Source organism: Mesoplodon densirostris, chromosome 17 (genome assembly GCF_025265405.1).
Source record: "Mesoplodon densirostris isolate mMesDen1 chromosome 17, mMesDen1 primary haplotype, whole genome shotgun sequence".
NCBI lineage: Eukaryota > Metazoa > Chordata > Mammalia > Artiodactyla > Ziphiidae > Mesoplodon > Mesoplodon densirostris.
The window spans coordinates 66,579,509-66,605,607 of NC_082677.1; the positions used below are offsets into that span (position 1 = coordinate 66,579,509).

Sequence of the window (26,099 nt, forward strand, 5' to 3'; positions counted from 1 at the left end):
ATTGACTTTACATAATAATTTTTCCCCATCAGGAATGCTTACCTAAGAAATTACACACCGATCACTTAGCAGTTAGCTACCACTTACCATGTATCTTCTACACACCAGGCACTGCACTAGATATTTTTATGTACTTTTTCATTAAATTCTTAAACACCCTCATACTATAGAGGGTCAGAGAGACTAGGTAAATGTGTCTTCAGTCACACAGCTAACAATAACAAAGATTCAAAGCCAGATCTACAATGAGTTTAAAGCCTATGCTCTTTCTGTTCTGTGAGGCCGCGCTGCCCCCGCTCTGGCCCCAGTGCCTGGAACCATTTACTGAAGGCCTGGAATGTGAAGGGGGCTGAACTGGATGCTCCAGGACACTTATCCGTGCATGCACGTGATTCTAACAGCCACAACAGGGGGGTGTTTTCATCCCCACATTACAGATGAGATGAAACTGAAGCTTGGAAAGATTCAATAAAGAATACTAACTGACCTTTAATATCTTTCCTTTCCTTCTCCCTTTTAGTGGCAGAACTCCTGGGTTTTACAGGGCACATGGCTGCCCAGCTAGAGACTGCATTTCCCAGCATAACTTGTGGCAAGATAATGGCCATGTGACTAGTTCTGGCCAATGGGCTGTAAGAGGAAGTGACGCTTGCCTTTCCCATAAAAGGCACTGCTTGCCTACCAAGTCCTCCTCTTTGCCACTGCCTGGAATGTGGAGTGGTGGTGAGCCAGCTTCTCAACTATGCAGACGAGGGTGACACCTGGGCTGGATAGTTGGATAGGAGCTTGAGTCCCTGAATGACCTTGGGGGACAAGATGCCCACTGTCTGAGCTGCCTACTGGCTCATAATTTTCCAAAAGAGAGAAATGAACCTTCTGTCTTATTTTAGCCACTATTATTTTGGCCTATTTTGGAGCAGCCAAACCAGTATCCTAATATCAAACAAATAGTATTTTGTAAAACTAGAACTGGAGCCTAGGTATTTATGCTATGAAAGCATGCTTTATTTTATGCATTAAATACCAGAACCTACTATGAAATTTTGAAATGCCAGCTTTACAATAATCTCAGTTCTCAAACCAATAACAAGACAATCTTTGTAAATGTACATAAACTCAAGAATCCAGTGAGGGAAAGATCAAGTCATAAGAATTGGAAGTTTACCTACTTTCAAAAACAGAACAGTAAAATGTGAAATTCCAAAAGGATTTTGTTCCATATGTGCAAACCAGTAACTCTATAACCTGAGGTGTCAGCCTCAACAGATGATCAGCTTCCAGGAACCCAGGCAAAGCCAACTCTAACCACCAGGCATGACTGCCAGCTACCTAAGCTGGCCATTCCTAAAGAAGAGGTCTCCCAAGAAAAGCCTACAGAATGGGGCTGAGTCAACAGCTGCTTAAACCATGAAAAGTGGGTGGGGAACTCTATAATGGACGCATGGGGTGGACCAAATGGAGCCTAATAGTCAATATTATTATAACTAAAAGTGGGACAACCAGACTCCTATGCCTTCTGATGTGATACAGTAGCACCAGCTAAGGTGTATCCTTGCCACAAAGAAAATCAAACCTGAATGGAATTAAGCCTCTAGATACCACTACACAAGTGTACAGGATACAGAGGGTACAGAGAATCATGTCACATATCACTGGAAGGTTACAACTGGCCAAATCTATAATATGGGAAATTCTGCAGGACAAATGGTCTACTTTCTTCAACAAATACACTGCATTAAAGAAACAAACAAACGGAGAGGAAACAGTGTGAGGATCCAAGAAACTTCAGAGACACATCAACCCAATGCAATGTGTGGACTATGTTTAGATCCTGATTCAGACCAACTGTAAAATGACATTTTTAAGACACCTGGGGGAAACGGAATACAGATGGGGTGTTGGATGATAATGAAGAAATATTTCTAACTTTATTGAGTGCCATATGGTGCAATGGTTATTCTTTTTCAAGGCTTTATCCATTGGATAATATACACTAAAGTTTTATAGATAAAATGATAAAATATTGGGGAACTGCTTTAAAAATACTCTAGGAAAAAAGAAGTATTAGGGTGGATACCTCAAGCAAGAATGGCAGAGTGTTGATAACTGTTGAAGCTGGGTGGGTGAGAGGCACATGAGATTCATTAAACTATTCCCTTTCTTTTTCTTTTTAAAAATTTCTATAATAAATTTTTTTTAATGGTGAGATAAAGCTCTCCCTGCAGTGACAAACAGCTATTGTCAAGAGTCCTCATTTGGGGCCTCCCCTGGTGGCGCAGTGGTTGAGAGTCCGCCTGCCGATGCAGGGGACATGGGTTCGTGCCCCGGTCCGGGAAGATCCCACATGCCACAGAGCGGCTGGGCCCATGAGCCATGGCCGCTGAGCCTGCATGTCTGGAGTCTGTGCTCTGCAACGGGAGAGGCCACAACAGTGAGAGGCCCGCGTACCAAAAAAAAAAAAAAAAAGAAAAAAAAAAAGAAAAGAGTCCTCATTTGGCAACAAAGCAATGAGGTAAGACACACATCGAAGGATAATAAAGACTGAGGTAATGAGAAGATTTTATGGAGATTATTATAAACTGAGATGGAAGAACATGATCTAGGCTAATGAGCCGATATCTAGGGGAGTGAGTGTATAAGCGCTGCCTCAGGAGAGGACAGACACTAAGACAGCAGGAGACTTCTCAGCCAAATGAAACCTACCTCCTGACCATGTCCTGCGGCCGGATCTCCCCTTGGTAATGCTGCAGCGTCCGCAGTGGCCCGGCCACCACCACCTATGCCTCCAACAAGGGCTGCCGGTGCTCGGTCTGCCTGCCCAGCACCTGCCCACACCTGATCTGCCTCCTCCAGCCCACCTGCTGTGCCCCATGCCCCCCACCCTGCTGTCAGCCCGACACCTTCATGCGCTCCTGCTGGCTGCTCAGCTCCTGCCACCTGGCCCCTGGCCTGAGTGGGAGCTCCCTGATGACCCACACTCAGCCTTGAAGCGAAGGGCCCTGTGGGCCCTGCTGCTGACAGCCACATCTCTACAGACGCCAGCGAGGGGCTATACCATGTCCTACATCATCTGGGTGCCGCATCCACTGCCGCCCAAGTCGCTGCCCACTGCGCAAGGACATCCAGAAGCCTTCACGCGTTCAGTGCTTTGCTGCTTACTGTGTCCTTCTACTCTCTTGGGTGTAGAGACCTCTCTTCTACAGGCCATTTCACTGCTCAGTGTTACAATAAATAAGACTACTAGTTAATAAACTTCATTTTCCTGGCTTAGCAAACAATGGTAACAACAGAAAAGTAATGGGGTAGACGAGAAAGTTGCCAGTGACATTGCCAGCAGTCTCAAGTCACTCCTTCTTCTCACTGGAATCCCTACATCACTTCTTCCCTCTTTTGTCCTACAAGTTCTTTCCTTCTCCTGTGTCCTCGTTTTCATCTGCAAAACTCGGTCTTCTCTCTAATCTTTCTGTGTTTATTTCTCTCTGCAGCCTGCTGGTGCCACATCCTTACAGGGGAAAGGCGTGCCCCCCCCCCTTCGTGCTGGCTCCACATGGACGCGGTGGTGACCCATTCAGATCAGGAGGACGAGCAGCCCTCCAGGTAGACAAAAGAGGGAAATGGACGGAGTCTGGGCCTCCGTAACTTTGTGGAACGGAACCCCCATACTACCCTGGACGTTGAGGTGAGAAGAAATAAACTTTCTTTCTTGTTTGTCAATATTACTTTAGATCTCTGTCACAGCAGCTGAACCCATAGCCCTAAATAAAGCATAAGATCTCCCAAGAAAACTGATCACCTCCACCTTCCCTGGTAAACCATGCCCTGATTCTCTCTTTTGAAAGCTCCATTCCACTGTACGCTCACACTTAATATCCAGGTGGCCTTTTATCCCCCATTCAATCTGACTTTACTATGTTCTAAGTCAGATTTATTGAGGTTTAATTTACATACACTAAAATTCATCCTTTTAAGGTACACAGTTGGGTTCATCTGGACAAATGAATACAGCTGTGTAACCACCACCACAGCCAAGATACAGTCCATTTCTATCACCCCCAAAACTTCCTCTTGTCCCCTTGAATCCCCTCCCCCACGCTGGCCCCTGGAAACCACTGCTCTGTTTCCTGTCCCTGTAGTTTTCCTTTTTCTAGGATGTCATATAAATGAACTCACACAGTGTACAGTGTATTGTGTATATGTGACCACAGTGACCTCCTTCACATAGCATAATGCTTTCAAGATCCACCCATGTTACTGGACGGAAGTCAAATCAATACTTTGTTCCTTTTTATTACTAAGTAGTATTTCATTGTATGGAGTTACCACAACCTGTCTATCATTCACCAGTTAATGGACATTTTCAGTTTTTGGCTACTATGAATAAAGCTGCTATGCACATTTGCATACAGGTCTTTGTGTGGATATATGTTTTCATTTCTCTTTGGTAAATACTTTAGAAGTACAATTGCTGGGTCAAATTATTGGTTCTGTCTTAATATCCTCTCATTCATTCATAATGGTTGGTATCCTCATCCTCAAGCCCACCTCTTCCCTCCCAATGCTAGATCTTCATCAGCATCACCAGAAAATGTCATTTTATATTACTGCAGTTAGAGAGCTTAAAAAATAAATAAATAAAAGACATATAAACAATGACAGGTGCATTAATCTGTTCCACAGACTATTTAAACTCCAGGAGGAAGGGAGACTCATTGGTACAGAAGTTTCCCAATCACTCTGCTAACATTTACACTCTCTTTCATCTTGTCACTACCCTTTCTATGGTCTCTACCAAATCGTCTGCTGCTTGGCCACAAAGCTCCCCAAAATAATCCTTCTAGGCCCAGGTAAAGTTCCAGCTCCAGCTCCACATGAATCTACCACGTTGGAGCTCGTACACCTTCCTGCACTCTCCTCTGACTGCATGTTCTCCTTCTCCAAGGACTCTGTGAGCTTCAAGGTTGAGGACGCACCCTCCACTCTACCTGCATTTCTCCTCAATGCTCTGCACAGAACAAACACTATTTGAAACACGCACTCATGGATGGAAGTATGGCTATTACTGTTCTGCCATCATGTATGTGTAGAGTTCACACATATGGTTTAGGGGAAGTCCAGGCAGTACACTTAGAAGATGAACCATACCATCCTTTTGTTCACTCTTCAAATGAAAGCTCTTTCCTTGCTCAATTAAGACAGAAAATGGTTGAAAGCTAAACAACTGACACTTAAAGGTAGATATTCATCCTGTCCACTGCCAGGTTTCCAGCTTCCCCGAGGAGCACCTGTGGAATGCTAACAATTTGCTTGATTCAGTATGGGAGGGAAGGAAACTCAAAATGGTCTGCTGAAATTACAGTTGCCAAAAATAAATGACAGAAAAAACACACCTAAAATATGCTGACCTTAGAGGCAGAGTGGGGTTGGGGGTTGGGAACTCCTCAGTAAGCCCCAGTGAGGCCTGTTTTTTATCTTTCTCAAAAACTACTTATTACAAATTCTAAGGACCTCACCTATAAAACACTCAAGTTTGGCACAGTCATATGTAATCAATCCAAACTTTGCAGGTCCATCTGCTGTAGTAAAGAAATTGATTACTTTAGATGCTACTTCAGAGAGAGGCTCTGATTCACAGCTCTCCTCCGCAAGTGTAGCAAAGTGTAGTTTGCTTGGCCGTGGATGGGAAGGTGGACATATATACATGGTTGCCTCCATCTTCGGTGTAACAGCGTGCAGATTTATCCCTCCCCATATATGGGCATCAGATGGAACAACCCTGCCAGCACCGGGACTGGAAAATGAAGGCCTCAGTTCAAGACACACTATGCCCCCAAATGCTGATCCACGGCAGATATCCTTGGGCAGGGCGCTTTCAGCAACACTGAAAGCAACATCTGGCTCTTACATGAATCCATGGCCCAGGTGCCCCTACAAGACAGCTGTGTGCCTGTTCATGGCACTTTAAGACAGACTCACCAATGAGGAAGAAAGTCAAGGTCGGGATTATAAACACATTGGATTATATTGACAATCTTCAGACTAAAAATAGAAAAACTCTGAGGGGATTTGATCATGATTCTGGAAATCACAAGTGGTACAGAAATGGTGAATATGAACTTGTTCCCTAAATCCAGAACACAGGGATCAGGGACTAGGGCATGCAATTCTTAAGATGTAAATATAAGACAAACATTAAAATAAATAATTCAAACATAAAAACTCATTACTCCTAAGATATGAGGCAAAGTTAATGCACGCTTCAAAAATTGTGAGAGAAGTTCTAGATCAAGGTGTGGTTTAGGGGAAGGGTGGCATGACTTAGGGGAAGGATGCTATCTTGGGTGACATGGAAGCAGAAGTCACAGGAGAGACCCTCTAAAAGTGAATAATGTCAAACTCCCCAAAGTGGGGAGCAGGTGTTTTGAATCTCTTTTTATAGTAAATTATGTTGCAGTTAAGCTTTCTCCTTTTGGATGCCTGTGTTTCTTTTCAAACTGGATAATTTTAAAATAAACTACCTCTAAAAACTGTCTGAATGTTGTTTTGAGTCCAAGATATAATTAACTTACAGAAAAGGCTGTGCGTGGCAGCATCTGAGTGCTTTGTGTAAAGTTCCAAGTACAAACTATTTCCTCATGCTGTTGGAGAATGGGGTTATACGCTGGGAATGGTAGAACACTTAAGATAGGCTGATCTTGCCTCTAGCATGATTCTTGGCTCTGCTCAATTGTGTGACCCTGGGCAGGTCACTTCATGGGTACAGACTTCCATCTCTACCTCTGCGAAATAAGGGAGGAGTTGGACAAGAAGTTAGCTTTCTAGTCCCTCTGACCCTAAAGTTCTATGGTTTAATTCGCCATCTTGAGAAAAGAACACACACAATTAAATTCCTTTATTAATTTTTTATCACAGTTCTCAGATAGATGACACTGATAGTTGATTTTAAATATACTTCTCAACCAGTCCCTCCCATTAGGAAGCTTGCACAAACCTCTTATATAGCCTCATCCACAAGAGGGCAGACAGCAGAAGCAAGAAGAACTACAATCCTGCAGCCTGTGGAACGAAAACCACATTCACAGAAATATAAACAAAATGAAAAGGCAGAGGACTATGTCCCAGATGAAGGAACAAGATAAAAACCCAGAAAAACTAAATGAGGTGGAGATAGGCAACATTCCAAAAAAGAACTCAGAATAATGATAGTGAAGATGATCCAGGACCTCAGAAAAAGAATGGAGGCAAAGGTTGAGAAGCTGCAAGAAATGTTTAACAAAGACTTGGAGAACTAAAGGACAAACACCTAGAAGAATTAAAAAACAGACAAACAGAGATGAACAATACAATAACTGAAATGAAAAACACACTAGAAAGAATCAATAGCAGAATAACTGAGTCAGAAGAACACATAAGTGACCTGGAAGACAGAAGGGTGGAATTCACTGCCATGGAACAGAATAAAGAAAAAAGAATGAAAAGAAATGAAGACAGCCTAAGAGACCTCTGGGACAACATTAAATTCAACAACATTTGCATTATAGGGGTCCCAGAAGGAGACGAGAGAGAAAGGACCCGAGAAAATATCTGAAGAGATTATAGTCGAAAACTTCCCTAACATGGGAAAGGAAATAGCCACCCAAGTCCAGGAAGCACAGAGAGTGCCAGGCAGGATAAACCCAAGGAGAAACACGCTGAGACACACAGTAATCAAACTGACAAGAATTAAAGACAAAGAAAAATTATTACAAGCAGCAAGGGAAAAATGACAAATAACATACAAGTGAACTCCCATAAGGTTAACAGCTGATTTCTCAGCAGAAACTCTACAAGCCAGAAGGGAGTGGCACGATATATTTAAAGCGATGAAAGGGAAGGACCTACAACCAAGATTACTTTACCCAGCAAGGATCTCATTCAGATTTGACAGAGAAATCAAAAGCTTTACAGATAAGCAAAAGCTAAGAGAATTCAGCACCACTAAACCAGCTTTACAACAAATGCTAAAGGAACTTCTCTAGGCAGGAAACACAAGAGAAGGAAAAGACCTACAAAAACAAACCCAAAACAATTAAGAAAATGGTAACAGGAACATGCATATTGATAATTACTTTAAATGTAAATGGATTAAATGCTCCAACCAAAAGACATAGACTGACTGAATAGATACAAAAACAAGGCCTGTATATATGCTGTCTACCAAGAGACCCACTTTAGACCTAGGGACACATACAGACTGAAAGTGAGGGGATGGAAAAAGATATTCTATGCAAATGGAAATCAAAAGAAAGCTGGAGTAGCAACTCTTCTATCAGACAAAATAGACTTTAAAATAAAGAATGTTGTAAGAGACAAGGAAGGACACGACCTAATGATCGAAGGATCAATCCAAGAAGAAGACGTAATAATTATAAATATATATGCACCCAACATAGGAGCACTCAATACATAAGGCAAATGCTAACAGCTATATAAAAGAGGAAATCGAAAGTAACACAGTAAGAGTGGGGGACTTTAATACCTCACTTACACCAATGGACAGATCATCCAGACAGAAAGTTAATAAAGAATACACAAACTTTAAATGACACAATAGACCAGATAGATTTATTTGATATTTATAGGACATTCCATCCAAAAACAGCAGATTGCACTTTCTTCTCAAGTGCACACGGAACATTCTCCAGGATAGATCACATCTTGGGTCACAAATCAAGCCTCAGTTAATTTAAGAAAATTAAAATCATATCAAGCACCCTTTCCGACCACAACACTATGAGATTAGAAATTACAGGGGAAAGAATGTAAAAAACACAAACACTTGGAGGCTAAACAATACATTACTAACTAATCAAGAGATCACTGAGGAAATCAAAAAATACCTAGAGACAAATGACAATGAAAACATGATGATCCAAAACCTATGGGATGCAGCAAAAGCAGTCGTAAGAGGGAAATTCATAGCAATACAATCCTGCCTCAAGAAACAAGAAAGATCTCAAATAAACAATCTAACCTTACACCTAAAGGACTAGAGAAAGAAGAACAAACAAAACCCAAAGTAGAAGCAAAGAAACCATAAAGACCAAAGCAGAAATAAATGAGAAAGAAATGAAGGAAACGATAGCAGAGATCAATAAAACTAAAAGCTGGTTCTTTGAGAAGATAAATAAAATTGACAAACCATTAGCCAGACTCATCAAGAAAAAAAGGGAAAAGATTCAAATCAATAGAATTAGAAATGAAAAAGGAGAAGTAACAACTGACACTGCAGAAATACAAAGGATCATGAGAGATTACTACAAGCAACTATATGCCAATAAAATGGACAACCTGGAGGAAATGGACAAATTCTTAAAAAGGTATAACCTTCCAAGACAGAACCAGGAAGAAATAGAAAATATGAACAGACCAATCACAAGTAATGAAATTGAAACTGTGATTAAAAATCTTCCAACAAACAAAAGCCTAGGACCAGATGGCTTCACAGGTGAATTCTATAAAACATTTAGAGAGGAGCTAACACCTATCCTTCTCAAACTCTTCCAAAAAATTGTAGAGGAAGGAACACTCCCAAACTCATTCTACAAGGCCACCATCACCGTAATACCAAAACCAGACAGAGATACTACAAATAAAGAAAATTACAGACCAATATCACTGATGAATATAGATGCAAAAATTTTCAACAAAAATACTAGCAAACAGAATCCAACAACACATTAAAAGGATCATACACCATGATCAAGTGGCATTTATTCAACATAGTTTTGGAAGTCCTAGCCACGGCAATCAGAGAAGAAAAAGAAATAAAAGGAATTCAAATTGGAAAAGATGAAGTAAAACTGTCACTGTTTGCAGATGACATGACACTATATATAGAGAATCCTAAAGATGCCACCAGAAAACTACTAGAGTTAATCAATGAATTTGGTAAAGTTGCAGGACACAATATTAATGCACAGAAATCTCTTGCATTCCTATACACTAAAAACGAAAGATCAGAAAGAGAAATTAAGAAAACAATCCCATTCACCATTGCAACAAAAAGAATAAAATACCTAGGAATAAACCTACCTAAGGAGGTAAAACACCTGTACTCAGAAAACTAAAAGACACTGATGAAAGAAATCAAAGATGTCACAAACAGATGGAGAGATATACCATGCTCTTGGATTGGAAGAATCAATATTGCCCAAAGCAATATACAGATTCAATGCAATCCCTATCAAATTACCAATGGCATTTTTTTACAGAACTAGAACAAAAAATCTTAAAAGTTGTATGGAGATGCAAAAGACCCCAAATAGCCAAAGCAATCTTGAGGGAAAAAAACAGAGTTGGAAGAATCAGACTCTCTGACTTCAGACTACACTACAAAGCTACAGTAATCAAGACAATATGGTACTGGCACAAAAACAGAAATATAGATCAAAGGAACAGGATAGAAAACCCAGAGATAAACCCATGCACCTATGATCAACTATTCTATGACAAAGGAGGCAAGGATATACAATGGAGAAAACACAGTCTCTTCAATAAGTGGTGATGGGAAAACTGGACAGCTACATGTAAAAGAATGAAATTAGAACACTCCCTAACACCATACACAAAAATAAACTAAAAATGGATTAAAGATCTAAATGTAAGACCTGACACTATAAAACTCTTAGAGGAAAACACAGGAAGAACGCTCTTTGACATAAATCACAGCAAGATCTTTTCTGATCCACCTCCTAGAGTAATGAAAACAAAAAGAAAAATAAACAAATGGGACCTAATGAAATTTAAAAGCTTTTGCAAAGCAAAGGAAACTATAAATAAGATGAAAAGACAACCCTCAGAATGGGAGAAAATATTTGCAAATGAATCAACAGACAAAGGATTAATTTCCAAAATATATAAACAGCTCATACAGCTCAATATTAAAAAAACAAACAACCCAATCCAAAAATGGGCAGAAGACCTAAATAGACATTTCTCCAAAGAAGACATACAGATGGCCAAGAAGCACATGAAAAGCTGCTCAACATCACTAATTATAAGAGAAATGCAAATCAAAACTAAAATGAGGTATCACCTCACACCAGTTAGAATGGGCATCATCAGAAAATCTGCAAACAACAAATGCTGGAGAGAGTGTGGAGAAAAGGGAACCCTCTTGCACTGTTGGTGGAAATATAAATTGATACAGCCACTATGGAGAACAGTATGGAAGTTTGTCACAAAACTAAAAATAGAATTACCATATGACCGAGCAATCCCACTACTGGGCATATACCCTGAGAAAACCATAATTCAAAAAGACACATGCACCCCAGTGTTCACTGAAGCACTATTTACAATAGCCAGGACATGGAAGCAACCTAAGTGCCCATCGACAAAGGAATGGATAAAGAAGATGTGGTATATATATACAATGGAATATTAGTCAGGTATAAAAAGGAATGAAACTGGGTCATTTATAGAGACGTGGATGGACCTAGATACTGTCATACAGAGTGAATTAAGTTAGAAAGAGAAAAATAAATATCCTATATTAACGCGTATATGTGGAATCTAGAAAAATGGTACAGATGAACTGGTTTTCAAGGCAGAAATAGAGACACAGATGTAGAGAACAAACATGGACACCAAGGGGGCAACGTTGGGGGGCAGGTGGTGGTGGTGGGATGAACTGGGAGATTGGGATTGACATGTATACACTAATATGTATAAAATAGATAACTAAAGAACCTGCTGTATAAAAAATAAAATAAAATTCAAAAATAAACAACTAAATAAATATACTTCTCAGGAATGTTTCAGAAGTGTCCTTACCCCCTTGAACATGGCTCCCGTGGTCTAACTGCACACTTTCCCACGTGAACTCCATGAAGGCACAAATCATACTACATTTAACCGTGTAAACTCTGAGCCTGTCATATAATAAGGGCTCAATGAATACTTTCTGAACACATCAGTTATTTTAAAAAATATAACCAGGTTTACTAATCTGTCTGAAGTGATTCCATTTATTTAAAGACAAAAATGATGAAAAATCCAGCAGTTCAGTTATGAACTGAATTGTGTCCCTGTTCCCAACCTCCCCCCAAAATTCGTATATTGAAGTCCTAACCCTACCTCAGAATGTAAGTGCATTTGGAGATAGGGTCTTCAGAGGAAATTAAGTTAAAATGAGGTCATCAAGATGAGCCTTAATCCAGCAGGATTAAGAAGAGATTAGGACGCAGACAGACACAGAGGGAAGACCGTGTGAGGACACAGGGAGAAGAAGGCCACCCACAAGCCAAGGAGAGAGGCCTCCTGAGAAAGCAACCCTACAGACACCTTGATCTCAAGACATCTAGCCTCCAGAATCACAAGGAAATCAACTTCTGTTGTTTAAGTCCCCCGGTGTACAGTACTTGTGATGGCAGCCCCAGCAGACGCCGACAGGCCTAGAGCCTGTCCTGTACAGGGCATTTTTAACAGAAAAGTAAAATAACATGATGTGTGTGTGTGTGTGTGTGCATGCCTGTTTAGCTGCACACTGCCAAGTAGACAATCTGCTAGATTTTTCCCTTGGCAGGCTGTGCTGGCAAGATTTAGATGGTGCGCTACTCTGTGGAAGGCAGGGCCCACCTCCATCTGGCATCTCCCTGTGCACTAAAATTGGATTTAAAAGAAAAAAGAAAAGAAAGGAAACCTCCCGATCAGGCTCCAGCTCTACTAGAAGAAAAGCACAGCTTTAGGTTCTGAACCACCAGCCTTCCACCTGACAAAATCCACCAGCCTTTCCCCAGGCTTCCTCTCCATCCAGATCCTTTGTCCAGGGGACCCAGATGTTGAGCCTCCCTCCCTGGGGCTCCGCCCTCCTTCCCACGTGCATTGAGGAGGCTGCTGGGTCCCAGGACCCCTGCTCCCCGCATGAGCGCCTGCTGCTCCCGGCCACAGTCACCAACATCCCGCTTCTGTACAGCTACGACACAGTAAGAATCCAGTCATACAGCAACTCCGGGACTCTGAGAGTCTCAGAAGCAATTCTGCGCGCAGTCACCTGGGTTTACCGCATTGGAATTCCATAAACATTTATCTACCCTGAGCCTCAGCCAGCCAGCGGGGGCATCAGGCCAGAGTCTGTTCATCTCATGGCAGAGACCAGTGGGAACCAGGGGACAGCATGGGGACCCAGAGGGTCACACACACCCAGGCACCACGGGGAGGAGGCGTCGGGGGAGACGGAGTTGTCTCAGAGTCCACTAATTGGCCATAGAGGATATGTGGTCATACCAGACTTTCCCATCTAAGTTCCTGAGAAATCTCTACTATGTTTAAGACACTTAACAAACACTGGGTAGTTACATTTGAAATGAACGCTTAAACTGCTACTCCCTTTTCAACAGATGTGAAGATTTCTAAGCTAGTCAAAGGAAAAGACGTATTTTTCTCTGGATTTAATAACACAGAGCTCCACGAGTGTGGGCTCTGGAGCTAGACTGGCCCAAAGCCTGGCTCCTTCCATTCGTTGCAGGGTGATCCTGGGCAGGTAACCCAAGCACTCTGGTCTCAGCTTCTTCATCTATAAAACTATAAGACTAGTACTTCCCCCATAGGGTTGTTATAAAGCTAAAATGACTTACTACTTGGAAAGCCCCTAGAACAGTACTGTGACCGAACGTAGAAAGCAATAATAAGTGTTAGCTACAAACACAATGAAAGAGAATTTCCCATAAGAACTGCCAGGCAAGCCCTGAGAGGAAGTGACATACCTTAACTTTGGAGTTCTCTATCAAATGCTGAGCCATGGATTTGATCAAAACTTCAAAGAAAAACCACGAATACTGAAAGAAACAAAAGAATCCAGTAAGGAAAACAACAAATCAGAAGGTGAGACATTTACTCCCTTAGGCTGACAATGTCACTGACATGAAGCAAGTGTGACCTGAAAACATAGCTGAGCCTCTTGGCGAATGGCTGTCTGAGCAGAGGTGCAAGGCAGATGCACCCGCTTCCACGCGTCCAACAGTAAACAATGCCGCACACTCAGCACGGCACAGCCAACCAGAGGTGCCAGCACGTTCGCACTGGCCTTTCCTCTCGGTTGGGTCCCACCCGTGGACACTTGCCTTTATAGTCTCTAACTCAGTGTCCTCCAACGGTCTGAATATAATGACTGTGAAACTTTGAATACAGTAATACCTTGCGGCTCTGTTAGGAGCACAAGTACAAGCAGCAAAGATGGTACTGGAGAACTAACTCTGTTACCCCGTTTTAGGAGGTGGTGATTGTCTCCAAAAGCACACAAAGAGGGTGAAATCGATCAGGCCATGAAGTCTGAATTTTCTTCAGTTTCAATACCACAGAGCCACACTGGCCCTCCTGACATACCTTAAGTAGTTTGTTGCTGGTGAGGAAATCGGCGGAAGGCTTGAGAATTGTGGTCATGGATTTGGTCAGCTCTTCATGCACCGTCTTGTATTCAGAAGCAATATACGGCTCAGCCTTATAAGCATACTTTGAAGAAAAGGGAAGGATATTTTAATGCACTGGTTCTCCAAGTTGGGCTGAAAGCTGGAAAGGCTCCAAAGGATGGAGATCAGGGACTGAGATACAACTGCATGGGTGGGAGAGGAAGGTGTGGAAACGGAAGGTGGGAAGGGTGGTTGTCATGTGACAGGAAGAGGGAGCCCAGGGCGTCTTCGGGGAGCCCATCCAAACATGTGAATCACCTGACTCAGCTGGTGGGTCCTCCAGCCCAGAACTCCGCCTCCCAAGGACTTTAAGCAACATGTCACGTGACACTCAGGAACAGATTCCCTAAAGCACCCCAATTTTACTTTTTAAACTAATACGTAACTATAATTCACAGAGGTGTCGAAGGTTAAATAGAACACGTGTAACTTTTTAGAACAGTAAAGGCCACCATGTTCACAGAATATTGTATGTAAATGATGAGCTTGTTGATATTTATCCTAACAGCATCTTTTACTTTCCTTCATAGTCTTCTAATTTGATGGTGCCCACGGCTAACCTTCCCATCTTTAAATTTCTATGTCATTTGGGCCACATTATTTGCAAAACCCATTAAAGGACGAAATGTAGCTGAAAGAATGAAATTAAGTAAATAAAGGAATGGCTGCCCCTCTTTGGACTTCCCCGCGTTCAGGTGCAAGCACCAGCTACAGGCACAGAAGATAAAGCAGAGGTGTTAAGTTTCATCCCAGATACATCCCCAAATGACTAGATTAAAAAAAAGTAAGTCCTCAGAAGGAAAATTGGAGAGCCACACATTTAAATGACCGGGGCAGTTTCATTTACATACCTTAACATATGACCTCAAGTGGCTCTCCAATCCTTCCTCATGGCACTGGGCAACCACATGAATAATGACCCTACACATCACAGGAATGAATAAAGCAATGAATAGTAATGTGAAAATGGAAACATCTCATTATCATCACAGTAGTAGTAGAACAATGATGGTGCTATTGGCACCACAGGAAACGAGGACACAAGGAATCAGATGGGGTCCCCGCATATGGGATCAAAAGAAATTTCATAAGTATAATGTTCAACACATACTCGCATCCCAGATACGTATGACTGTGCTCCAGATGCGGACAGACTGAAAGGGAAGAGTATCCACCTCTCTCTGCCTCTCTCACCGTGTCACGTTGACGGCGACTTCCTCCTGGGTTGCTCGGGTGAGGACACGGAATAGCTGGTTTAGGATGGTGGGCAAGAAGGCGATCATCACGTGACCTTCCATCGCGTGCAGGCTCTACAGACGTGGAATGGCAAAGTTCATGTTACCTTTTTAAAAGTAAACCAACCCCAAGAAGTTTCCACTTAGTTCCAAATAAGGATGGAAGAAATCCATCTTAAACAAATGGAGACAGTGGCATGCAGACTAATGGACAAAGATGTCCATGTCCTAAACCCCAGAACTTATGAATGTGTTACATGGCAAAGGGGAATTAAGGCTGCTCATCAGATTAGCTGGCCTTGAGACAGGGGACTCTGCTGGACTATCCAGGTGGGCCCGAAGTAATCACAAGCATCCTTAAAAGCGGAAGAGGGAGGCAGGAGAGTGGGGGGAAGAATGCTCAGAGATGCAACATTGTTGGCTTTGAGATGGAGGAAGGGGCCACAAGCCAAGGAATGAGGGCAGCTTTTAGGAGCTGGAAAAGGACAGGAAATAGATTCACCCCTAGAGTTTCCAGAAAGGAACTCAGCCCTGTTAACAACACCCTGGTTTTAGCCCAGTGAGACCCGTGTCAGATCTCTGACCTACAGGAAGTGTAAGAAAACAAATTTGTGCTGTTTTACGCCACCATTTTGTAGTAATTTGTTACAGCAGCAAAAGAGAATGAATAAAGGCTCTTATTCAAGTCACATGGCTCTTATGACGTAGCTGAAAGGGGACCTGGAGCAGTAATTTCAGAATCCCCACTCCATTTTCCTTGCTTAAATCAAACAAACTCCACTTCTCACATTTCTTCTATTTTGTCCCCATGCTTAGAATGCCCTTTTTCAAAATGCTCCCCTAGAATCACATTCTGGGTGAAACTCCCCTAGACCAACCCTCCTGCTCTCCCTGTGCCATGACTCCAGGAGCCCCCCAGCCTGCCCAAAGCTGGAGTTGGTTATGTGCATCATTTCTGGTTTTTGTGCCCACCTAGCATGCATTCACCAAGTTTATGTTGTCCCCTACAATGAATAAGAAGTTACTTAACAGTGGGACTAAAGTCACTGCTTTTTATGTGCCTGTGACTGTGCTCTGCGCCCAGTGAGCACTCACAGGGAGGGCCTCTAAGTGGGTGGTTTTCTATGTGGAATAATGTGTTTTAGGTCCAGCCTGAGAAAAGGATATGTGGGGCTGGAATGAAGATCACAGTGGTATTATTTCCGAGTCCACTTCTTCCCACTATCTAAAACCATACAGATGCCATCAGTGTGAGGGCATCTCGCTCAGAGCAGCCTTATAAGATTTCCAAGGGGTAAGAAGAACACTCTCCACTGAATAAAAAACCCAACCTCCTCTACACTCATTAAAAAGGGGTTACTAAGAAAGCTATCTGATACCTTAAGGTATTTTACAAGTTCACTCCCTAAGGCCTGGGCTCCGGATTCGGTTTTCTGACAGTACTGGAAAAAATTATGTAAGTGCTGATCCTGGGGAGATAAAAGAAGAAAAGAAAATGAAAGCTTATTAGCGTATCTGCTGTGGAAACAGAAGTATTTGCTTCTTGCAGCATGTATGTTTTATTTAGACTACAAAACATCATATAATAATGAAAGCATCAAAGAGATAAAAATAAAAATGAATTTAAAAAAAGATTGCAAAGATCCTCCAACAAAAAACTGTTGAGAAATGTTACTTGTACTATTCATTTATATCCTTACATGAGAGCACCTTATATGCACTTTCTTTCTTCAAAAAAGGACTTATAGAGTGAAAATATATCTATGTAATATATCAATTAGGATTTTATTTTGCCAAAAAATCATGCAAACTCATTCACAAAGCAATCACTGCTAATTTTAATGGCACAGCACTTACCTGAGTATACACTGTGGAAACCAGATGAGTTGAAACTTTCAGCAGTGGCTTGCTTCCATCTACCCATTTAATTTCTGGACCATAATGCTGAAAAAATATGGAGGGAAGAAACATCCCAACAGATTAGTGACATTAGCTTCAAACGTCATCTTCAGTGAAGGTACTGATGAGGTGCTGAAGGCCAGACAGCCTCAGTAACTTGATATTTATGCCTGGCTCACAGCAGGAATGTAACCAGTACTAATTTCTGCCTACTTCCTTCTCCCAAGTACAATGCTCTTCTTACTGGATAGTCTAAGCTATCTTTTCTGTGTACTTGCAGCTGTATGAATTACTGTCCATTTGAGAGGGAAAGACTCCCAATTTTACCAATGACTTAACCAAACTTGAGTTCAGGGTTCTGAAAGTCATGGCATAAGGTACCAGATAAAGTAAATAGGATAGTAAGTATTCCTGGCACAGGCAAAGGGTCCATCATCTGTTTGTGTCTAGTTTTATTTCTGAAACCTCTGTTTTTCTCATGTTCAGACTAGGAATAATAACTGAATGTTATATGATTTACCCTTATTTTGGAATATTTTAACTATTTGTTCATAACATGGGCCCAAATTTGGCACTATTTTAAAGCAGAGGTATTAAAAGCCATTCACAATGAAACAGATCTTGACTAAGCATGTTATAAAACTGAAGTCTATAACATTTAAGATGGCTAAAAAGAATATAAAACCAACAAACCAATTGGAGAAATCTGAGAAAATTCAAGCTCTAATGAATCAGAAATGTATCAGAGTGGACTACCATGTGGGTGAGAGATTTGCTTACTAGACTTACAACAAGTTGGAAGACAATTCCTAACCATTTGCATGACTCTAAGAACCTATCTTTATTTGAGCACGGCTAGTTTTCAGAGACAAACTTCCATCTCATACAGTACCTCCAAGTTTCCATTTCCCTGCTGAAGCACTGCTAGTTCAGGGCTTATAAAATGCCCAAACTGTAATTCCAGATTGTGATAACTGTTAACAGCACTGCCTTCCAGTGGCCTAAGTTTACTTGAAAATGAATAACTAAAACCAAAATGTGGGACTGGCAAAAATACTGCATGCTTTTGTGTGTTACTGTTGTTTTAGCTGATCTTTAATGCTTTCTGAAAGAACTGTGATCAACCAATCTTAAAGTACCGTACCCTGCCCATCCCAAGCTCCTGGTAGCCGAGGTAGCCGGATGGGAGATTGGCTGAGACAGGGATGTGCTGCTCGCTAGTCACCACCCTTCCATCTTTCAGGAGAGGAAGCCAGGAATATCCAACTGTTGAAATAAAGGACAAAAAAATCACCGTAAGTGTAGGAAAATGTATGAAGACAGCCATGTTACTATATTGCCTGATCTTTAAAAACTGTTAATACCAATCAGAGTAAGAAACTGAAAAGACCCTGAATACAGTCTCTGCAGAACAGCATCTATAATGTACGCTGTCCTCTTTGGGATTAGAATCCTAAAATTATCTCCTATAAAATGGATGTATGTGAGCTGGGCATGCTACCCTTACAAACGTCATCTAAAAACGCCTTCACAAAAGGATGCAAATTCAGAATCAAAACAAAATTTAAGAACCTAATGTGCTAAGTTGTGAACAATCAAAGGAATGATGAAATTCAAACCTTGTGTTTCAACAACATCCTTCTTCTTTGTGCTTCCTTTGCTTGAATTATCACAGCTGACATGGAAGAATGTGAACAGCAAGTGGTGCTTTTCATGTAGCTGGGTGGGCAATTCTATTTTAATCTGCAAGGAAGACAAAATAACAATCTTTTTTATATTCCAAAACAACAACGTGTCACCCATGTACAAACGTGTAGTTGCTCTCCAAACTGATTTAACGTTTGCAGTTAAAGAGAGCTGAGGCTGTAAAGTTGTGCTAAGGAAGAAATGGATCCTTAATACACTGTACTCGTCTAAATGTTTGTGTCCCCCACAAATGCATATGCTGAAATCCTAGCTCCAAAGGTGATGGTATTAGTAGGTGGGGCCTTTGGGGTAATTAGGGCATGAGGATGGAGCCCTCATAAATGGGATTAGTGCTCTTGTAAGAGATCCTATAGAGCTCCCCGGCCCTTCCTGTCATGGGAGGACACAACTGAGAAGTCTGTGACCCGGGAGGTGGCCCTCATCCAACCATACTGGCACCCTGATCCTAGACTTCCAGCCTCCAGAACCGGAGCAATTAATATCTGCTGTTTACAAGCCACCCAGTTGGTGGTATTTTGTTACAGCAGCCTGAATGGACTAAAAACATTCACTGACCAAAAAACAGGAGAGTTAGTATTTCAACTCTACAAAGAACTGGAAAACTCATGACAGAAACCACTTCATTAACTTAACACAACCAAGGCATAATGAAAAACCAGGTTTAAACATTTAAAAGTAGGATTCAGGGCTTCCCTGGTGGCGCAGTGGTTGAGAGTCCGCCTGCCGATGCAGGGAACACGGGTTCGTGCCCCGGTCCGGGAAGATCCCACATGCTGCGGAGCGGCTGGGCCCGTGAGCCATGGCCGCTGAGCCTACGCGTCCGGAGCCTGTGCTCCGCAACGGGAGAGGCCACAACAGTGAGAGGCCCGCATACCGCAAAAATAAATAAATAAATAAATAAAATAGGATTCACATAGTAGTTTTAATGAACTGCATTATAATTCTACATAAGGAAACCCAAAAATAAGAAAGGAAGATTCTCAGGTCCAACAAGTATTTAACTATACTTAAGTATGCATTTGAACGGAAATATTAATTGTGGTAGTTATACGAGAGGAATTTTGACTTTTTCTTTTCTATATTATCTGCATTTTCCAAGTTCTTATTTTTCATAATAAATGTTATTTTTATAATTAGAAAAATTATGTAAAATAAATATTTCAACATTTAGTTCTATTACTGTAATTTCAGTATGCAGCTTCTCTTGAATTCTGGTTTACTAAGCAAAGAAAGTGGAGTTTTCCTTAAAACTGGTTAAACTGGGTTTTCTCTTGAAAACCTCACTTACCTCATCATAAAATTCTGGGTTTTGGTGATGGTGTAAAACTGCAGCAAAGGCGCTTCTTGTGAATACTGGCCCACCAGGTCTGCCATAAATGCACTAAAATAAGAATTAGCAAAGGGAGACACCAGTCTTCAATTAATAGAGTAAGAAATTAAACTCAGATGTGTTGTAAAGAAAGCAGCATTCCTACAGCATAAACTAAGCCACCTTTGATGGATTTCTCCTGCTTACAAAATTCCATACCCACAAGCCCCCTTACTCCTAGATCCTACCCGCTCCTGGCTTATCTCCCAGCCCTCCCCTCCACTCCCTCCCCCACCCCTCCCCCACCCCTCCATGCCCTGGACAATGCCTGCTCACTGCTCACTTTCACCTCCATGCCTTTGCTGACACAAACCCTCGGTCTGAGCGACCTTCCCTCCCATGTACAGCAAGCAAACTCTCATGCATCCTTCAAGAAATGACTCATTCCTTCCTGTGTCCCCTCGGCAATTTTTTATACTAATTATTCAGTTTTATCCAAAAAAAAAACATTTCTGTACCTTCTGTGTGCCAGGAGCTTTTCCTCCATGACTGCCTTTCCCACTAAACTGTGGATTTCTTGAGGGCAAAAACTATATTATATTCTTTGCATCTTTATCTCCTTCCCTTTTTGGAAAGTCATTTCCACACAGTTACAGCAAAGAATTTGGGCTCTGGAGCCAGAATGCCTGGGTTTGAACACCGGTTCCACTAATGTATGGCCCTGAGCAATTCACTTAAATTCTCTGCATTAGTTCCCTCATCTAAAAAAAATTCAGATAATACTAGTTCCTAACTCAAAAGACTGTTATGAGCATTAAAGGAGTCTAATTACCTATAGGGCTCTAGGAGCAGAGCCTGGAATATAACAAGCACTCAATAAACATCACCAATAATCTACTATTATTATTATATACTAGAATAAACATTTTCAAGTTAGGTGCAGATATGTTTACTGAATTGAACACGTATAAGAAAACCCCCTCCCTAAAGAGTATAACAAAACAGACATTATCAATTAAGAGCAAGAACTCAATTATTCCAAATTCCGTAAGGTTCAGCATATGTGGTTATATTCTGTGATGTCACATATTTTGTGTCTGTGTCGATTAAAATGTGCTAAATCCCTTTAGTTGTACAATATCATGCAACTGCATTTTTTAAATGGAAAATTACGAACACATAAAATACAAACCTTCAGAGGCTGTGAGTCTTCCTCATCTGAATCTTTGAATTCAATGCAAATAGCAATATTTCTGGCCTGCAGTGATAGTTAAATAATAAAAAAAAAAGAAAAGAAAAAGCCAAAGTATGTAAATATTTATAAAAGAACACGAGAAGCCAAAATCTAAGAGAGTTTGGTATCAAAAATAAAACCTCAATCTTTGCACTCACCTTGGCAAAAGACTTTTGACTGTCATATTTCAAGGACTTAGGATAAACATAAAGGTGGTGGTTGTAGATGGTGTATGGCTGAGTGTGTTTTGGTATGCAGGGCACAAATTCCTCTACCTCAAACGTGATTGGCATTTTAGTACAGGTTTCAAATTGCTTCGTAGGAATGTACGATGAATTGACATAATCTAAAAAAATTAAAAACAAACAAATTGAAGTAAAAACCAAACAAAAACTTGTCTGTTTATTATATAGAACTTACACTTACTAGGAAAGTCTGAGGAAACATTATCAATTGTAATGTCTAGATTGCCCAAAATCACAGGGAGTTTAGCCATCTTCTCAGGTCTACAAACGAAAGAAGAGAAAAATCAAACAGGTTAGGTTAGCTCTGAATTCTAGAGCAGCACTTTCTAGAGAAATATAATGCAAGCCATAAAAGTAATTTTAAACTTTCTAATAGCTACATTTTCAAAAAGTAAAAGGAAACAGGTAAAAATTAGTTTTAAAAATATTTTATTTAACCCAACATTTAAAAAATATTATCTCAATATGTAATGAGTATAAAAAGTGTGTTCTAATTCTTCGAAACCAGGTGTGTATTTTACACTTGCAGCTCATCTCAGTAGGACCTGCTGTATTTCAAGTGCTGGATAGTCACACCGTGGCTAGTGGCTACTGTGCTGGACTCAAGTCCAGATAAGAATATTAGCAAAATGTTATAGCGGAAGTTTTCCTGAACCACTCCATCCTCAGCATACATTCTTGGCTCATGTAGGATCATGAAAATTCAGAAGCCATCCTAGGCTCCAATGTCTAGTGAAATGCCAGATACAAAGAAGGTACTCAGTGAAATGTCTGGTGTTTGTATTTGGTCTGACTCCATCCAATGCAGGAATGTCCTCTGTGACATTCCTGACCTGCCTCAGCCATTCCTAGTGACATGGAAATCTTCAACATAGCCGTTTCGATACCCAGATTGCTCTTCGTCACAGCATGGTAAAATTCACTTCTCTGAAGCTTCCACTCATTAAGGAGCCTAGTTATGTTTCTCTGTGTAACACTTTTAACCATCTATACACAGCTATCACACCTTCCTGAAGTCCCGGATTCTCAGCCCTTTTGCATCTCCCTCCAATGCCATTTCTCTCACGTAAGAACATCCCCTTTACATCATGGCTCCCAGAACTGCCTAGATAAGGCCCAGTGTGGTCTGCCCAGGTGGGGTAGAGCAGCTGTCTGGTTTTGAACAATATACCCTTCTCCTGAGGCAGTCAAAATTCTATTACTTTTAAACGGTCACACCACCCTAGTGATGCACATTAAATTTACAAGCACCTAAACTCCCTAATTTTTTTTTCATATGCTTCACTATCATGCTATATGTTTCCATCCTGTATTTATACAATTATGTTTTTAGAAGTCAGAACAGGATTTGATTTTTGTCTTGGTGAAAATTTATCTTTTTATGATCGAGTCATGCCAGTTGATCAAAACCCTCCTAAATCCACATTCTAACATCTAATGCATTAGATATGCCTAACAGCTTTATGTCATGAAGACATTCATCAGCACCTTACGTTCTCATAAAAGTCACTGATGAAGATAATGCACAGAATATTGCAAGCAGCAGCTCCTTCTCAAACCTCTAGAGGCCCATCGCCAGACTGATACTAGCCACTCATCACCCCTCCTGGTTTCTGGTCACTCCAGCATTGAACAACTGTCCACTCTCTCACATGTGCTACACTTCTCTGACACGTTGGTCATCTTAGAATATACACTTTGCATTCCTCTGCTGGACCAGCGTGGCAACCCAATTAAAAAGAGAGAAGCAGAAACTTGGCTAGGATAACTTGTTCTACGTGACGTGACTTGTTCCTAGAACACAGAACACTGCTTCCTGGTTCTTCATCGGCCACCTGTTTAATTATGTCTTTGAGAACACTGGCAAGAAACATCACAGCTCAGTGGCCAACAGATTCAGCATTTGGTTTTGTTCCCAGTTTTGAAAAGTTCCTAACTCCTGTTTTTAAGATTCCTCAGACATTATTGTTGTCTTAAGCAATCTCACATGTAACTTAAAACATATCTTGTGGTACTGTGGATCTGAACCAGGAGGCCCCTAACAGTTCCAACTTCTTGCTTTCATATGACTACAGCCCACATTGACCATAGTCATCTTTGCCCATCACCAGCTCCAACTTACACAATCACCTTCTCTCAGGATTCCTCTCATTTCCACTTGTTTTTTGTTTACAACTGAGTTTAAATGAACAATTCCTTGAAATCCTGACAGAGATAACTGTCAGGAAAGCAAGTCAACAAATATTCATCATTCTGCCTTCAGTTAAAAAGATTGCTGGCCAAAAGATGTCCAGGTACCGTCCAGCATTACCCCGATACTTTGTCCCTGTGCCACTGTGTGATTTGTTCACAAACACAATACCCTTTTCTTCTAGCAGGAAGACTGTGCCTTCGACAATCATTCCCTGGGAGCTGTCAATGGCTTCCCAAGCACTGTTAGCTACCACAGTGATACTCCACCAGAGCCTCCCTCACCTTTACCCAAAGCTCTTGGGGCATCATCCCTCAGACCAGGGGGTTTCTATGCAGGTATAAATTTTCTTGACGTATACTGCCTTGCTCCACCTCTTCATTTGAGCAACTTAACTCTGCAACATACCATAAAACTCTGTGTTGACAAAATCTTAGAGACACCTACAGAGTTGTATCTGCTTCCTTGAGTCAGAAATATTATGTTTAATGTAAATGATACTTTTAAATGTACAATAAGTACTCGAGAGTACTATAATTCACCCCTTCCTAGTTATTTCTACCTGTGGATAAATATATACCTTCTTCAAGATTTTTTTTTTTTTTGGTTATCACTATGACATCATGCCCATATAAGTTTGAGAGATTTGGATTTCTAAGCAACAAATTTTAATTAAATTATCTTCATTCACTGGAACTCTTTCTATGATGTGTTACTTACTTCTGTGTCTAACTATACTTACTTCTTATTCTGTTTCCTCCCTCTATTGAGAGCTTTATACTTACTTCTTTTTCTGTTTCCTCCCTCTACTGAGAGCTTTTACTTCTAGTTGCTACTCTGTAGCGGCATTATTTCCATTCATTTCCAAGCAAGCACCGATCTGAGCTTAGTTCCGTATCAGGTAGTACAGGGACTCTGTGGAAGCTGTTTCTACCAACTCAGTTTTTTAAAACATAATCTTAAACCTATTTCAAAACTTTATGATTTTTATTGAACTTGGCTTATTAGAGATCAAAACGTCACACACATCAAAAATTCTACTGCCTTTTATATGTGCATTTCCAAAGTGACCAAAGTGGGGTGTGTGTGTGCAAGTATGTGTTGCACAAAGAGAATTCTCTCATATCTGAAATTAGTTTGGAGTTTTTTTTTTTTTTTTTTTTGCGGTATGCGGGCCTCTCACTGTTGTGGCCTCTCCCGTTGCAGAGCACAGGCTCTGGACATGCAGGCTCAGCGGCCATGGCTCACGGGCCCAGCCGCTCCGCAGCATGTGGGATTTTCCCGGACCAGGGCACGAACCTGTGTCCCCTGCATCGGCAGGTGGACTCTCAACCACTGCGCCACCAGGGAAGCCCCTGGAGTTTTTTTTTAATGCTAAAAATTAGTACCTACATTCTATGTAAAACTTATAAAAGAATGCTTGAGCATGAAAACCCATCTTAAAATTTCACTGATTAAATAAATGTGTAATGGAGATGCATGTACGGAGTCTGGCATTTGGAAACTGCTTCTGTCTACATGTGAACTTAAGAGTGAGGCTCAAACTCCCTCTCTTGGGAAAATGAAAGGTTTTCTTTTCCCACTGCCCATACATTCCTGCTGGTTCAACCACTCCCCCAGAGGAAAGGGCAATGGTATCACAAACTAGCAGTCATCCCATGCCAAGAGGGTTGGTGTCCTTACCTTTGTGTTTCTGGAGCTTGACCCTCCCTTCCCTACTTCCTATATTGACCCATTAAAGTGATCAATTGGTAATACAGACGTGCTTGGGTATGTTGTTGGTGTGAGTCTACTCTTCTAACTGCATTTTGTGAAAGGAAATATTCCCTAAA

The 26,099-nt window shown here is 41.2% G+C and overlaps 2 protein-coding genes across 8 annotated transcripts in view; one reads left to right on the top strand and one right to left on the bottom strand.

Annotated features, from left to right (window-relative positions):
- The window catches only part of DOCK9 (dedicator of cytokinesis 9), a 282,273-nt gene that overhangs the window by 73,647 nt on the left and 182,527 nt on the right, over positions 1-26,099 (bottom strand). For all 7 annotated transcript variants that reach the window (XM_060080170.1, XM_060080175.1, XM_060080172.1 and 4 more), the window contains exons 16-27: positions 22,258-22,337; positions 21,990-22,177; positions 21,790-21,855; positions 20,577-20,669; positions 19,201-19,324; positions 18,726-18,847; positions 17,540-17,626; positions 17,062-17,151; positions 15,642-15,757; positions 15,299-15,368; positions 14,365-14,490; positions 13,746-13,817 (exon numbers count right to left, since the gene is read on the bottom strand). In XM_060080170.1, coding sequence (XP_059936153.1) covers positions 13,746-13,817; positions 14,365-14,490; positions 15,299-15,368; positions 15,642-15,757; positions 17,062-17,151; positions 17,540-17,626; positions 18,726-18,847; positions 19,201-19,324; positions 20,577-20,669; positions 21,790-21,855; positions 21,990-22,177; positions 22,258-22,337 — 1,234 coding nt within the window. The remainder of the gene's footprint in view (positions 1-13,745; positions 13,818-14,364; positions 14,491-15,298; positions 15,369-15,641; positions 15,758-17,061; positions 17,152-17,539; positions 17,627-18,725; positions 18,848-19,200; positions 19,325-20,576; positions 20,670-21,789; positions 21,856-21,989; positions 22,178-22,257; positions 22,338-26,099) is intronic.
- LOC132477776 (keratin-associated protein 3-1-like) lies at positions 2,713-2,988 on the top strand. The gene is given in 1 exon segment (XM_060080277.1): positions 2,713-2,988. A coding segment is annotated over 1 exon segment (276 nt).